The sequence below is a fragment of the Hipposideros armiger genome, unplaced genomic scaffold (genome assembly GCF_001890085.2).
Source record: "Hipposideros armiger isolate ML-2016 unplaced genomic scaffold, ASM189008v1 scaffold_178, whole genome shotgun sequence".
In the NCBI taxonomy this organism is placed as follows: domain Eukaryota; kingdom Metazoa; phylum Chordata; class Mammalia; order Chiroptera; family Hipposideridae; genus Hipposideros; species Hipposideros armiger.
Window position 1 is genome coordinate 1,484,080 of NW_017731528.1, and position 16,987 is coordinate 1,501,066.

The window sequence follows — 16,987 nt, forward strand, 5'->3', positions numbered from 1 at the left end:
CGGCCCAGAATACATATTCTTTTAAATGCACAGGGAACATACTGTAGGATAGTCTTAAGATCACAAAGCAATTTTCAGTAAATTTAAAATAATTGAACTCATACAGAGTACCTTCAGCAACCTCAGTGGAATAAAGCTAGAAATCAGTAACAGGAGAAAACCTGATGAAATAGCAGATATGTGGAAATTAAAACACACTTAAACATCCTATTGGTCAAAGAAGAATTCATAAGTATATTTAGAAAATATTTGAAAATGAATGACAACAAAAACTTATGGTATGCAGTGACAGTGTTCAGAGGGAAATTTATAGCTGTAAATGCCTATATTTTAAAAAAGAAGATCCTAAATGAAAACCCAACTTTATGCCTTAAAAAACTAGAAAAAGAAGAGCAAACTATTAAAAAACCCAAAGCCAGCAGAAATAAGGAAATAATGATTAGAGCAGAAACATATGAAACAGAGAATAGAAAAACAAATTAATGAAATAAAAAGTTGGTTTCAGAAAAGATCAACAAAATTGACAAAATTTTATCCAGAGTAAGAAAAAAGAAGACTCAAATTATTAAAATCAAAATGACAGTGGAGAGATTATTACTCATCTTACAGAAATAAATAGGATTATAAGAGAATCTATGAACAACTGTAAGTCAATAAATTAGGTAACCTAGATGAAATGGAGAAATTCCTAGAAATACACAAACTACCACCACTTAGGAAGACATAGAAAAACTGAATAGATCTATAACAAGATATTGTTCAAATTAGTAACCCAAAATCATCCAATGAAGAAAAGTCCAGGATCAGATGGCTTCACTGGTGAATTCTACCAAACATTCAAGGAATGTGCCTGACATAGAGGAATCACTTAGTATTTTAAGAAATGGGCAGTGGAATACATGTGAAAGTTTTTTTGACAGCTCGGCCCTTGCACTTAATGTGCCCCTTGCACTTAGGATACAAAAATTACTGGTAATTTTCATATTTGTGGAAAGTAAATATGCTGCTTTAAAAATGTGCAATATGGGGATGTACGAGGTGTGATAAAAAATACAGTGAATATTTAAACAAAACATATTATTACAGTAAGAGACATTTCCATTAATCCCCCTCAATATACTCCTCCTCGTTTTGAACACAATTATCCCATCATTCTTGCCACTTTCTGAAGCAGTTCTGGAAGTCCTCTTTCATGAGTATCTTTAGTTGCACTGTCGTGGCTGCCTCAATGTTCTGAATTCATTCAAAACGTTTACCTTTCATGGTCATTTTGACTTTGGGGAAGAGCCAGAATTGCATGGTGCCAGATCTGGTGAATAAGGTGGATGAGGACACACCATAATGTTTTTATTTGACAGAAATTGCCATACCAGAAGTGATGTGTGACACGAAGCCTCCCCATTGTGATAAAAACTACAGTGAATGCTGCTGCCTAGTGCAATCCAACGGAAAGGCAGGGATAGTCAATACGGGAAGCAATGAGTCAAACCTTAGCAACAGTGTGTGACAAGTTTCAACTTGTTCGGTGCAGTCAGTCATGTGTGAGTTACGGTTGAGAGATGTGTTTTAAAGTGTGCTGTAAATCATCTTCCATCATGACAACGCTTCGTCACCCATCGCTTCTGGTACGGCAATTTCTGTCAAGTAAAAACATTACGGTGTGTCCTCATCTACCTTATTCACTGGATCTGGAACCGTGTGACTTCTGGCTCTGCCCCAAAGTCAAAATGATTCAGGACATCGAGGCAGCCACAACAGTGCAACTAAAGACACTCACGAAAGAGGACTTCCTAACTGCTTTTCAAAGTGGCAAGAATGATGGGGTGTATTCGAAGTGAGGGGGATTAATGGCAATACCTTTTACTGTAATAATTTTTATTTAAACATTTACTGTATTTGACCACACCTCATAAAGTACAGCATAGGGAATATAGTCAATAATAACTAGGTATGGTGTCAGGTGGGTATTAGACTTATCAGGGGGAACACTTCATAAATTATATAATGTCTAGTAACTATGGTGTACACCTGAAACTAATATAATATTGTATGTCAACTGTAATTAAAAAAATGAAAAAGTGAAAAATAAAAATGCAAAAACCTATAGAATGCTTCAAGAACCGAGACAATTACATAAGAACCTCAATTACTGTTATTTTCAAAAAGAAAGTAAAAAGTAGGTATGACAACTATCATTGTATTGCTGTGATCACAGCAAAGATTCAGGCTAGAATTCTTTCTAGTCAACATTATTGCTCAGACATTCTAGAATGAAGCAGATGTGATAATCCCCTCATTGTTTAGGCTCACAGATTTCCATGAACTTCTGCGCAGGTCCAATGCACCAGTAATAGTTCTATCTACACTGAAATTACAATATATTTTTAAAAAATGTCTTTCAGTATCCAAAATTGTTAAAAACTTCTGTGCTGAGTGAGCTCAAATTCTAGAAATGTGAGATTTGGGGCCTTGGTGAAGAACACTCTTCCCTACAGGTGAAGTGGGCTGTGGGTTTTCCTGCCTTTGCCTAGAGGCCTGGGACTTGCATCTCTGTGTATCTCCCTATCCTGCTAGTCTCCCTTTCTGGGCTGGATGATATGGGTATAGGGATCATCCTTCAGCCAGGCTTGCAATTCTACCCTCTCTTGACAGAGCAATCACTGATATCACTAGTCCAGCAATGAAAAATTCTCAACAATCAGAACAACTTTCATACCAGATCAACAGAATTAAAATATTACCAAATAATTTGAGAATAACATAGTATTATTTTGTATCTTGCAAAACCTGTGGAGCTGGGCTTTGGCAAAGTGAGTTCATCAACAGCTCAAGTGATGATAAAGATGAAAGCATCCTGATGGATATGTTTACGGTATAGATTGTGGTGATGGTTTCATGGGTGAATACTTACTGGGTTGTCGGAAAAGTCATGATGTATTTTTTCTGTTTTTCATTGCAAAAATGCATCATGACTTTTCCAACAACCCAATATTTCCAAACTCATCAAGTCATATACATTAAATATGTAAATTTGTGTCAATCATACCTCAATAAAGTTGTTTAAAAAAAATGAAAACACCTCCTAGTCATTAAATTTTTACTATATAATAGGTATCACGCTAAGTTATCTTTTTTTTTTCTGAGCCCAGCACCCTAATTCCTCTAAAGTGTGGTGTCCAGATCTCTGGGCTGGGGGTGGGGCAGGGGTCATGGAGCCTGGTCTGCCTACCTGTGGTTAAGGCTGTAAGACTATATATACTAAGTTTTTACGTGTATTTTTTCTTTTAATCTTCTTGACAATCCATTGAGATATTATCATTCCCACTTTGCAGACATTGAGTGCTGAAGACTAAGTTCTTTGTAAGGTAGGATTTGACCCCAGGCCTGCTTGACTCCAAAGCATGTGTTCTTAACCATTACACTAGAGTGCCCTCCTGCCTCCTATGATGACATAAAGGATTGTATCAGAATGGATAATTTGTGGTTAAAACCTCTCTGTAGGAGAGCTTGGTCTGATTTTCCTCTACAGCAATACTTGAAGACGCAACAAGAATAGGAGCAGCTGATGAGGTTGAACCTTTCCTTGTCTGGCAGAATAGAAGTTGGAAGTTCCTCCTTACTACTCTCTCCACCTTGTAATGGATTTTGAGGTCCCTTCAAGCTTAGTGGGCAGTTTTGAGAATTACTTGGGGTACAGGGGAACACACATATTAGAATCTTAATTTAATAGCCAGTTAAGGGCTTCAGCATGGTAAAAGACCAACCCATTTATTCAACCAACAAGCAAACGTGCTAGTATGAAGTATGGTAACAAAAAAAGGAATATAGGCACAAAAAGTGAGGATGTTGTGACTCTCTTAAAAGATACATGTTTTAAGAAAAATGATGAGACTTTTTGGGGATGCTTTCAAGCCAAAGCACTATCATAAAAGAAGAGGATTTGGGTCCTTGTAAGGCATCTTAATTAGCTGTGATCTTGGAAGTCTTGGGTTTTGGTTTCCTCACCCACAATGAAAATTAAAATAAAAAAAAAAGCAAACCCAAAATCTTGATTTAGGAAAGAGGAGCTATTTTTGAAGTAGACAGCAAAACAATTGGGTCGGGGGCAAATTCTGTGAAAGTGTTTTGTAATAATGTTTAACCAGTGGTAGTTTGTTTCAGCTATTATAAATGGCACTTCACTTGGCTTTAAAATTACTTGGCTTACTGTTATTTAACAGACACGAAGCCCTGGCATGCACACTTCGGTACCTTGCAGTGTCGCATCTGCATCTACGCAGCACTCTGTGTAGGCAATTAGCGGAATACTGAATTTTGCACTTTCAGTGTTCAAAATAAATACTTTTAGTATGTAATGGTGACACAATGCCGAACCACACATTAGCCATACTGTTATATTGGAAATCAGCGAGCTGAACAGAAGACACTGTAGTTAATAGGCCGAATTAGGAATCTTTATTTCAGAAGCCGGTGACTGCGAGAGGTCTCATGTCTCTCCAAACCTCCGGCCCTGAGTGAGCTCAGGGGTTTGCTTATAAGGGAAAAAAACCACATCCTGCTCCAAAAGTGGGAGGGAGCTGTGCCAAAACCAGCCGAGTTGAGCCTATCTATGGGTATATCTGGGGGTTATTTCCTGGAGTTTAACAGAACCGCCACCTGTGTTCAGTGGAAAATTTTTGCAACCTAGGGCCCTGTGCGTGAAACAGAATGGAGAGCAGATAACAAGATGGAGTCAGTCTTGTCAGGGCCCGTTGTTCAATACGAGAAAAGGTAAGTGGTGACTACTTTGGAAGTGAATTCTCACCTGGTTACTTTTGCCTTATGAAGTAGTGTGACCCACTGCCCTTTTTTCTCCTTTACTAAGTTACACCTAGCCAAAGCAGAAGACAAAAACAAAAACGAAAACCGCCCAAATAGACCGACCGAAAGCAAAAATCCCCTTCTCTCCTCATCGCCTCTAAATGGGTCTGTCCCTCGGTACTTAGTTCTCTCTCTGCGTTCCCGGAATTTCCTCCCTGGGTCGGCGTTCTCCTAGTTTTCAGAGGAGGGGTTTCCGGTGTACCCCGGAAATTCACTCCAGGAACGGTTTTTATTCCCCCCCCCCCCCCCCCGTTGCGGTCCGGGCGGAGGGCGCTTTGCCGGGAGTCCCCTAGGTAACGTCCGTCTCTGTGACGTCGCTGGGAGTGGTAGTTTGCGGGGGCCCGGCGGTGGCCGCGCGGAAGCCCAGAGCAGGCCGGTGGGCACTACATTTCCCAGGAGCCCTCGATTCAGGGGTGGGGCTTCGGCCGGAGGCGGTGATTGTGGCGGCTCTTTCGTAAAGGCGGCGGTGGCTCCGGCTCTGGTTTGAGTGGATTGAGAGACCAGAGGACTGCGGAGCGGTAATCCGTGGGGAAATGGAGCGGGGTAGCTGGGGTGTTCGCCGTCCTGCACTTGAGAGGGCCGGCGGGGCGCGGGAGGACCGTCTTCGGGCCTCAGGGCGGGCGCGGTGGGCTCCGGGTGACTTCGGGCGGTAGCCAACACCTGTTCCAGGTTAAAGGGGTTTTGTGGAGAGCCTGCGTTTCTCACCGCCGAGATTTTGGCCATACTTTCAGCTGCTGTTGAGAAGCGCAGGGGACGCAGGCTGTTCGAGAAGAGAGTGTAAAGTTGCGTTGCTTCCTATCCTCTCGTAAGGGTCGGTCTCTTTCACTGTCTTTGAAGCTCTGCTGTGGAGTCGTGGCTTTCAGGGAGGTGCATTTTGGGGGATTAATAAATCCCCTCTCAGATCAGCTAGTTACTTCCTCATGATCTGAGGGTAGCTTTGAATTAACTGCTTGTGCCCACTTTCCCCCCTCACGATGCAGAGACCCCAACTGCTTTAAAGAATGTTTATGTAGCACTCGGGAGGTTTCAAAGCTGTCAGTTTGTTTCAAAGAGATTTTGATATCTGGAAAATCTGAGTCCACATACTAATTCTTTCTAGGCATGTTGCTATATATGCCCCATTACCAAGGCCTTAGTATCAATAACAAATAGAAGAGTAAGGTGAAACAGCATTTTTATACTTCATGCTGATAGTGAATATACTTTAAGAGCATAGTCATGAAATTGAAATGAAGGAATAAAGGTTGTTTTGTTTTGTTTTGCTTTGTTTTTTAAGTGTCCAAGTGCTGCACTTGCACCTGTCAATCTATTAGGGAACTTTTCTAGATTTTGATGTAGCTTATCAACTTTCTAAATTTGGACTTCAAAGTTTTCCTGCCAAGGTCATTTAAATTTAACCTAGGTTATTTGTGATGAAAAGTTGTTGCCTTTATAGATAGGCTTCCAATTCAAAAATAATTAGAAGTAGTTTGCTTAAAACAGATTTTGAAAAAATTTTCAAGAATAACCAATATCCAGTAAAGTATCATAATCTCAAGTGTACAGCTCAAATGTATACGCCAGTGTAATCACCATCCAGATAAATAACACTGTCTATTATCCCTGAAGGCGGGACCCCCTTCCCAGTCAATAATACCACCTCCAGGTTCCTGGTAATCATGATTCCGACTTCAGTACCTATAGATTTATTTTGCCTAATCTTGAACTTCATATTGAAGGGAAACACACAGTATGTGATTTTCAACATTACTCATCCATGTTTTTTTTTTTTTAAATGCCTGAATAGCTGTGGCTCTTAATGTATATCAGTGAGTAAACAAATCACAGCCATTTTTGTTTTTGATTATTGAATAGTGTACAGGCATTCCTTTTGTTCCTAGAAAAACCTTTAGTTGGAGTTCACAGTACGGTAAGCCTTTGTAAAACTCATCCATAGCTCAACTGGGGCTTGTTGGCAATAAACAGTACCATTAAGTTCACTGTCTTCTGTTTTTTCAACAGTTCTGTAAACTGGTGATGCATAGCATTTACACAAAAAAAGCTGGATCCATGCCACTATTCTAGGATCTACTACAGAAAATGGAGCACAAGGATTTTTAGCGTGTGTTGTACAGTGCAGTGAGGCAAACCAGGCAAACAGAAGTATCTTGCTTTAAAAGTCCAGAGAATCCAGATTTTCAACCTAATAAAATGAGGTTGTTTTAGTTGTTTAGACACATTAGCCACATTTCATGTGTTCAATAGCCATATGTGACTAGTGGCTATCATATTGGACAGCACAGGTCTATGTAATTGTACTTTTTTGTCTTTATCTTATACACTACTCTGCACTTTGTCAGTTAACTATATTTTGGAAATATATTCAGTACTTCCATATCAGCACTTCATGAACTTACTTGTTCTCTAATAGTTGCCTAAGATGCATACCATGATTAGCTCGTCCCATGTTAACAGACAATTTGAGTTAATTTCAATTTATTACAAAAGTGAACTTGTGCCAATATAGTACAAAATGCCTAGATGTGAAATTGCTGAGTCAAAGTTTCTGTGTATTTACAATTTGGATAGATGTAGTCAAATTGCCCTCCAAAAGGTTGTACCAGTTTACATTCCCGAGTAATAGTTTATGAAAGAGTTCCCTTTTACCACACTGGGTGTTCTCAAGTTTTTAGCCTTTGTCAACCAAGTATGCAAAAAATGGTATGTCATTACTGTTTTAATTTCTATTCAGTTGAATGAGGATGAGCATATTTTAATGTTTGGGCATCTGTATTTCTTCTTCTGTTTGTCTTTTGTGTATTTATGTCTTTTAGACACTAGGCATGAAGCTAAATGTCCATTTGCCTACAGATTACCATTTTTCATTTCCCTTTGGTTATATTTTGTTATATTGATAAAAGTGTGTTTGAAAAATAGTGTGAAATGTCACTCCACTTTGGTACTAGATTTCTTACCTCAAAGACGTGGCTATAGCAGTTCTCCCGTCTCCATCCTTATCAGCCTACAAACATGTTTTTATTTTTTATGTCTTAAAAAAATAAATCTCTGTACTCTGCTTCCCTGTGCAGCTACAGTTCTATTAGTTTCTTTCCTTTTTTTTTTTTTTAAAGATTTTATTGGGGAATCGGGGAGGGGAACAGACAAGTTGCTGTCCTTTTGTTCTTCAGTCTAGTTGTGGAGGACATTGCTTCGCTGGCCCATGTTGGTGTTATCATTGCGCTCTTCCAGGTGAAGCAGTCGCTTGCTGGCCATTGGACGGCCGTTCACAGCAGCTTATGCCGGCTGCCGGCCAGCCCCACTGCAGCCTATGCGGTCGCTGGCGACTCACAACAGCCCAGCTCCAGGTCGAGCTGTGGTTCAGCACCTTAGCTGTAGAGGGCGCAGCGTCACTGGCCCTCATATGTGGGATCTGAACCGGGGTGCTGCTGCTCAGAGGTGGTGTCCCAAGCCAACTCCTAACCAATGTGCCACTTGGCCAGCCCAGTTTCCTTCTTTTTATCACAAAACTGGAAAGAATTAGCTATCCTCATGGTCTCCAATTTCTTCTTTGATGTATCCCCTCCATTTAAGCTACTGCCTCGCTCCCCAAGGTGCTCTTTGCTAAATTCAATGGTCAGTTCTCAGTACTCCTCGCCCTTCATGTATTAACAGCATTAACACAGTCCTTTATTCCTTGAAACACTTTCTTCACTTGGTTTCAAGGACACTACACTTTTTACATCTCTTTGTTGTCTACCCTCAATCCCTTAGTGACCCCATCCAGTATGTTTAAATACCATTTGTGTGCTGAGGCTACCCACATTTGTGCTTCAGCTTTGGCCTCGGCTATGAATTATATTCTTGTGTGTCCAGCTGCCTACATGATGTCTCTAGTGGAATGTCTAATAGGCATCTTAAAATGTCCTAAATTCAACTCTTGGTCTCTCACTCCCCCAAACCTGTTTCATACCGTTTTCCCCATTTTAGTTAATGGCAACTCTGTTCTTCCAATTGCTCAGCCAGAAAATTTTAAGGAATAAAGGGGAGGATACCAGTGACCTTTGAGGTTTCATAGACAGTAAAGGAGGAAGCAGTAGGTTATATAGTCTGATCATATGAGGTTCAAAATTGGGTGCTTTTTGTGGTGGAGGAAGGGAGAATACTGTAGAAGCAAAAAAAAGAACAAGAAGGAAAACACATATTCTATTCCCATGCCCAGTGGTACAGGGTATGGGCTGCATAGGAAGACGTGTTATCAGAAAGATGGGAGAGGAGGTTAAGGATAATAGAATTTGCTGGTTGGGGACAGTGAGTGTGTTGGCATTGGGGATGCTTGGGAGACAGAATAAGGCATGTGCATAGAGATTATAAGAGATAAAAGGTGGCTCGGGAGCCAGGACCTTCTTATGGTGACTGATGTAAACAGGTATAAAAACATTGAGATTAATGTGTTTAATCAAGGTAGATGGTGGTGATGGGACTGGTGGGTTTCTGGAGGAATGGGGGATTGGTGGGGTAGCCTGCAGATGAAGGTTCCCAAGTCTGAGTGGTGGGGCCTTATTCTGCACCTCATAGCTGCACCACTTGTTCCCTTTTTATCCATCACATTCTTGCTTTTATCCTCTAAAGGAAAACTCCCTGCTCACCCTATCTACACTTGCAGTCTCCTTCTCCCATATGGCTTTTATTTTTCTCCTTAGCACTTATTACTATTTAACATATTGTATAATTTACTCTTGTGTTGTGTGTTTTTTCCCCAGTAGACTGACTTATTAACTGCCATATGCCCAGTTCCTAAAATCGTATCTGGTACAGAGTAAGAAGTCAATAAATGTTTGTTGAGTAATATCAGACATACAAAGGAGGAAGACTTACGTTCTTTGTGATGTCCCATTTAGGTTTATCTGTTATACAATGACAGAGTTACACTAGGAAATTGGTTATTTTAGAATATTTTAAAATACAGCATGGCTGTCCTGTGGTATGAACCAGTGTAATTTTTATTGTCGAACATTGAATTCCCACATAATACTGAATTTATTTAGGAAACATTTATCATGTTTCTCCTGTTAGGAATGGATGGTGCTAGGCAGTGGTGAATATACAGATATTTTCAAGGGACTCACAGCTGCATATATTATGATCACAAAAGCAAAATACAACTAATGATGGGATGAATGCCAAAATAGTGATGTCAGACCTCTGGGAATATAGATGAGGGACTGCCTGGTGGGTGAGGGGTTAGAAGGGAGATGAGGGAGAAAGGGACACTGGGAAACAGTGCCAAGTAAAGCCATGTAAAGGTTGTCCTGGAACTAGGGACAACATGGGTTCCTCAGTTGGGCAAAGAAGCAATGTGAGATTTGGGTCACAAGCATGAAAATGCTTAATGTGGGTAATATTTGATATTTATAGTGGCTTTTTTTCCTTTGGTAATCAAATAACTTAGAAGATGCTTTGGCTTCCATAGTTTTAGGTCAGTTGATCTAGTACTTGTATAAAATCATCAGTTATCAAATGATTAGGTCAGAAGGGAACTTAGGTGCTTGATTTGGATATATAAGACTTAAAAAACATGTAGCTTAATGCCCAATTGCTTTGCTAATGTGTTTTGCATCTGAAATATTCAGTAGATTTTTGTGCTGGGCCCATGTTTGGGTAGAATAGCTGTAATACTTTTTGTTGGCTGTCTTTTTTCTACAGGTGTTGGAAATTAATAGCTCTTGCAGCTTGGCATTATTTAAATACAGTTGCGTGATTGGACTAAAATGTTCCTGATGCCAACCTCTTCAGAGTTAAACAGTGGACAGAACTTCTTAACTCCATGGATAACCAATCCTTCTCGGGCTGGAGTCATATTAAATCGTGGATTTCCTATTTTGGAAGCAGAGGAAGAGAAGTGTGCAAATGTGAACATTTCCACCAGCTTTCCTGTTAAAGCCACACATTTTTCAAATAGCTTCAGCTTTATAAGTGAAGAAGATTCACTTCATGAAGAACAGAATTCGGGGTTTAACAGCCCATTCCAACTACAATCAGATAAATCGGAAACACATACAGGCTTTCCTTTAACTAAAGAGGGACCACAGCTAGTGCCATGTCAAGATGCTCCTGGACACGGGGAAGATAACAAAAGTGACTTTATCTCAGCTCTTGCAAGTGAATTCAAAGAAGTGGCTTATAAAGACCCACTTTTTAAAAAGCTTCAACAGGTACAACTGGATTTGTCCTAATACGTATTTGTGTGATTGCAGGTTTTTGTTTATGATGAAAAGTTACCAGTTTCAGGTCCTCTTGTTTTTCTCCTTTATGTATTGTGAAGTCCTCAAAATACCAAATTTTGCTTTTTATTTAATGTGAAACATTAAAACACGTTTAATGTGTAAGATTTAAGACATAAATATAATCACCTAGGATAAAACTAAATTAGAAATGGTTGATCAGATATTAGGGGTAAAAGTTGGTCATAAATGGTACCTATCCAATTTTAAGAATCAAAGGATTTATGTGACTTTTTCTATTTCTTAGTTGAGATAGTTGACATGAAAAATTGGGTTTTAGAGTTTTGGTGGCAGATTTAGTTACTTAGAGATTCCCTCTTTGAAACTTTATTAGGGAACATATGAGAAGGGAGATGGGAGGGATTAAGATAAATGTAAGGTGTAAAGGTCCCTAAAGAAATGTAAAGTCAGTTTAATAAAATTAATTTTATGTTTAAAAAGCTGAAAGAAGTACAACAGAAGAAGCAGGAGCAATTGAAGAGGCAACAGTTAGAGCAACTGCAAAGACTCATGGAAGAACAAGAGAAGCTACTTACAATGGTGTCTGGGAAACACACCCTCCCAGGTATTGTTTTGCTTCCATGGGGCCCTCAATTAGTACAGTGATAGACGGTTACATACATTTCTTACCTTGAGTTGTTTGACAAGTTGTTCCTACCACTCCTCTATCATATGTTGCAAACTCTAATTTATTTAGGGGCCAAGCAGATAACTGAAATGGTAGTGGTGTCATATAATTGGGACAAGTGGGGGCTGTGCCTTTCTGGAGCATTCATGTCCTACTTAAAGACATTCATGTTTATAAAATAAAATTTAAAAAAGACCTAGCAGAATAAAAGATCTAGAGCCAAAATTGGCATAGGGCTACTGGTTTACAACCCTGCCTGATGAATGAAAAACTGGTCTGAATCAGAAGCAGTCTACTCAGCTAAAGAACGATACCAAAAATATTTTCTGTGGTAGTAGTTAACAGTTCTTTTGTTGCATGTTAGATCAATTAATAGCATGATGTGCTTATCAGGGGAAAAAAACACACCTGTTGAAATGTGACCTAGAACAGTGGTTTTGACCACACTGCCTAGTAACAAAAACATTTTAAATTGTGACTCATAATTTCAAAGAAATTTCATCAGTCCTTATTGGTGTGCCTGGCATGTAACAAGGATATTTTCTATTTTGTTTATTCTTTGTAAAACAAACAAACAAACAAACAAAAAAACAGTCATGGTTTGTTGCATCTGATGATAAAATCACTAATGGATTGTGTCCTAGAGTTTGGAAAACAGTGATCTGGAGCAATGTGTGTGCTGCTTGCTGCTGCCTCTGAAGAGACAGACTTGACTGATTCCAGAAAGCACCTGATCTGTTCAGAGGTTGCATGGGGCATTGAATACAAACAAGAAAAGACACTGGCAAATGAGTGTGCGAAGTGTGGCTGGATGGAACTCATGGATGGTGGAGCTGAGAAACGTAGTGAGTGAGGAATGGTTTAGGGAGTTTGGATGTTAGAGACTATAGAGAACATGGTGTGTATCTTGAAATAGTTGAATGGTTCAGGATTTCTTTATGAATCCATAAAAAGAATAATTAAGATCACTTAAATAATAGTCTGTAATCCTTTTTAACGTAAAAGTCACACTGTTAGAGCAATAGGGAAGCAGATTTCAAAGTTACTGGTATAACAGCTCCCACTATTCAATATGGAACAGGTGATTTAGGGAAGTGGTTTTCACCCTTTTTTGGTCTCAAGACCTTTTAACACTCTTAAATTATTGAGGACCCCAAGAGCTTTTGTTATATGGGCTTTACCTATTGTTATTTACTGTATTAGACATTAAAACAGAAATTTAAAAACTAATTGATTTAAAATAACAACCAATTACATATTATCATAAGTAACATTTTTTTAATGAAAAAGCTTCTAAAAAACTAGTGAGAGGAATAAAATATACTATTTTATATTTTTGAAAATCTCTTACTTCTGGCTTAAAAGAACTCAGCTGATTCCCGTATCTACTTCTGCATTCAGTCTCTTGAGTTACGTTGTTTTGTTTGAAGTACATGAAAAAAAAAATATAGCCTCACATGGATACATAATTGAAAAAAGTAGAGAGGAGTATTTTAATAGCCTTTTCAAATCATTGTGGTTATTTTTTTGATATTGCACCCAAATTCAACAAGTGGTCATTTCTTAGCAGTTATTCACAGTATGAAATCTGAAATATTAATTTTTTTGTACTCTGTTACATTAAAATATATTGGAATATTGGCATTTTGAATGGATCTTTCATCATGCATGATTTGGTAAAATACTGCATTGGTTATTTGGAAAATAGTGGTTCACTGAGTTATGTAGTTCTTTAAAATATTGACATATTTCATTATATAGTATCAAAAATCATATCCACTAATACCACTACAGATTTCCTCATAAAAGTCTTGAGATAATTATAAAGCTGTCAATTCATGGTGGTAGACGTATTTTCCAAAATTCTCATCTTTACTTGAAAGTTCAGATTTTATCATTGCCAATAAATACTGTCAGTTCTTTTCTTTGAAGTGACTGGCTCACTTGTTTCATTTTTGAGAAAATGTCTGCCAAGTACTGAGGTTTAGATTGTCATAGTTTGTCATTCTTTCAACTAAAAATGATGTTCCTTGAAAGAAGTGGCTAGTTGAGCTTACAACTCAAAACATTACACAGCGTGTCTTTGTTTGCAGAAGTAATTTATGCATACTTCCCATTTTGTCCTATAGAATGTGTAAAAGACGGGCACTCAAGGGTTGAGATTTAATTAAAAATTGATAATTTTGCTAATACTTTAGGACTTTCTTAACTATTGAGTGCATGGTAATGACAAGTACAGTGCCTGCCAGCACAATGTGTCCTGCTGTCCTACCTTTGAGTGAAGGCGCCAGCAGTCTCCATTTTGCTTTCGCACTGTCAGTGCTTAAAGGCAAATACTATCTTAATATTTTATGAAAATAGTTTTGACCTGGTGCGTGATGCCCTGACTCTTGGAGACCTCCAACTGTTTACAGAGTACACTTTGAGATATCACTCTTTTATCAAAGATGTGTTCAGGCTGAAGTGGGATGACCATTAGTCAAAAGTGTTTTGATGGGGAGAGTATTGTTATAAAGTTAAGGGAGGTCAAACCTGATATTCATTGAGGATCTGCCAGAGTTCCAGTTTTATTTCTTGGTTAGAAGTAAGGTAGATGGGTACAAGAAAAGGTGCCATGGCTTTTTATGAAACATTTCCCATTATGTCTTCACTTCTCAATTTAGTTGAGACAATCTGGGAGAACAGAGGGATAGCAGCAGGATTTCAAGGGGCTGGTACAGTAGGCAGGATGGCTAGTTTTGCCATCTACCCTCCAAGAATTATATCTTGGAGATATGAAGAAGGGGAATCTTCTCTCTGTTTATTGGATTATTTCAAAAGCAGAGATTTAAGAAACAAAACAGGCAAAGAGTAATACAGGAAATTTATAAACTACAGAAAAGTTACCTATAATTCCACCACTTAAGGACACCAAAATGTCAACAGGACTCTAAAGGGACGATAATTCTGTATGCTGTGACACAGAGCATGACCATTAGGGAACAGTTGAGATGGTTGGTAATGGTCTGCGTTGGTGCTACTGTGTTTGTCACAGGGCTGCAGAGTTGACAGTGCCAGCCAGCAGTGCTGCTCAGAGTTGGCGCATGACTGCTGCATTCCACTGTTGGGCAGTGCCACACACTGTCTGCCGCGAATCGTGGTCTAAATCGGCTCTTCATTAAAATAGTGCAGAGGTCACTGGACTTTTAAAATTTCATGATTTTGTTAAACACAGTTTCCTAATAAGGAGAAAAAAAAATACTTTTATCACTTCGGAGAAAACTTTGTGGTGGGGGTCACTAACAGGCAGAAGAGAAAGTGTTAGAGAGAGACATCAGCTCTGTTGATTTTCTTATTTGCAAGGTTTAGCTCTACTGCCTGATGAGCAGAGCCAGAAGCACAGAGCTCCCGGAAGTTCAGCCACTGCGGAGAAAACTATGCCCTTCCGACCATCATGTCTCTATCAGAATCAAACCCAAGAAAAAACGCACACATCCAACATTTTGTCCAATGAACAAAACAACTTCTGTAAGACTATTCATCAAGATTTTGTTTCAGCTTCAAAAAGTGGTGCTTCTCCCAATTTATTTTATGAGGCACAGTATCCAGAAGCACTTGTGAAAAAAAATGATTTGAAGGAAGAAAACCATAACCGCCCTGTAGGTGAGTTACTTACATTTGTCTTTTCTGTACTTAAGCAAGAGTGTTGCCAAGCTGTCCTAACACTAGAGTAGTCCTGCATTTTTTTCCTCTCCCCTTGGCTTTACTTGTGAGGTCCTACATGCTGCACAGCCACTGAGCCTGGATTGAATGAAGAACTGCACACAGAATTGGACTTTCCAACAACTGCCACAGTCTTCATGCTTGCTTCAAACCTTGCATCATAGCACGGGGGTCTTCAAAAAGGGAGGCAGTGAGTGCTGTGTGTACCATTTTTTTTTTTTTGGAGCCTAGAAATAATCTGAGGTTGACTTAAAATTTGTGTGGCAGTGATGGGTACTTGATAGAAAATGTGAAATGTGAGAAATAGGTTGGTGATGGGAGTTAAAAAATACCCCTAACTCAGACACTTGGTTTGTCTTCGCTGTCTCTCTGTGTTTCGGCCAAAGAACTGGCACTCAGTGTGTGGTGGTCTGAACTCATGTGACTTGTGCCATTTTTGGTATGTTCTTTTTTCTGCATATTCTTTGTTTTGCTGTACTGCTCCCTCCCACTCACACCCTTTTCCACATTTTGTAATCATAGAATATTGTAACGTCTAATAAATTGTGTTCTTTTCCACTCAACATGGAAAATGCTTATGGTACGTTCCCTAGTCTTTATAACCATAATTTTAATGATTGTCATCATTATGCTAGTCAAGTAACATCAATATTTAATGTTCTTTGCAGTAGAACTAAGTTAATTTTCAATATTAATGGTGAATATATTCTTATGAGTTAAATTATAGAAAAATGCAAATAATATGAAGAAAGGTGTCTATGCTTACTACTTAGGATTGGGCAACTTTGTGTATAATATGTTTTTTTTTTTTTTTAAGCTGAGCCTGTTGGCAGCTCATCCACAGCTCAGCTCGGGTTGGGAATCAAACCGCTGTTGTAATATCTTATTCCTAACTTAGAGCAATTCCTTAGTATGGAAAGGTCAAATGTCCTTTTAGTTTTTAAACAGTACACTCCCCTAACTTTTTATTTTGGAAAATTTAAAACATCTGGAGAAGATGAAAGACCACCGTAATGATTCCCCAGTATACACACCACCTAGATTCAACAGTTAATATTTTGCCATATTTACTTTGTCTATGTATATTTGTATGTGTGTATGTGTATATATATATTTATGTGGATACATATATCTATATATCTACATCTGTATATAGTTTGCTGAGTCATTTCATTGCAAGTAGTATGCAGACATTATATGATTTCAAATATTTTAGCATGCATCAAGTAAAAATTAGGACATTCTTTTGTATAACCACAATACTATTATTATATCTATGGACATTAACAATAATTCTTTAATATTCAAGTCCATTTTAGAATTTACCCTATTATCCCAAAATGCCTTGTAAAGTTTTTTGTTTTTTTTTTTAAACCCCAGGATCCAGTCAAGTTCATGTATTACATTCAGTCGTTTTAACTCTTTAGTCTTTATTAAGTTAGAAAAGTCCATCCTTTTTTTCCAATAACATTACTTTTGAGGAATGTTTGTTTTAATTAGGGTTTTGTAGTTTTTCTTTATTATATTAAAGGTATCC

At 38.5% G+C, this 16,987-nt stretch overlaps 1 protein-coding gene across 2 annotated transcripts in view; it reads left to right on the forward strand.

Annotated features, from left to right (window-relative positions):
- The first annotated feature begins 5,291 nt into the window (after positions 1–5,291).
- The window catches only part of CPAP (centrosome assembly and centriole elongation protein), a 68,060-nt gene continuing 56,364 nt past the window's right edge, over positions 5,292–16,987 (forward strand). For both annotated transcript variants that reach the window (XM_019652407.1, XM_019652408.1), the window contains exons 1-4: positions 5,292–5,378; positions 10,543–11,051; positions 11,562–11,685; positions 15,091–15,390. In XM_019652407.1, the coding sequence (XP_019507952.1) occupies positions 10,608–11,051; positions 11,562–11,685; positions 15,091–15,390 (868 nt within the window). In that variant the 5' untranslated portion in view covers positions 5,292–5,378; positions 10,543–10,607. The remainder of the gene's footprint in view (positions 5,379–10,542; positions 11,052–11,561; positions 11,686–15,090; positions 15,391–16,987) is intronic.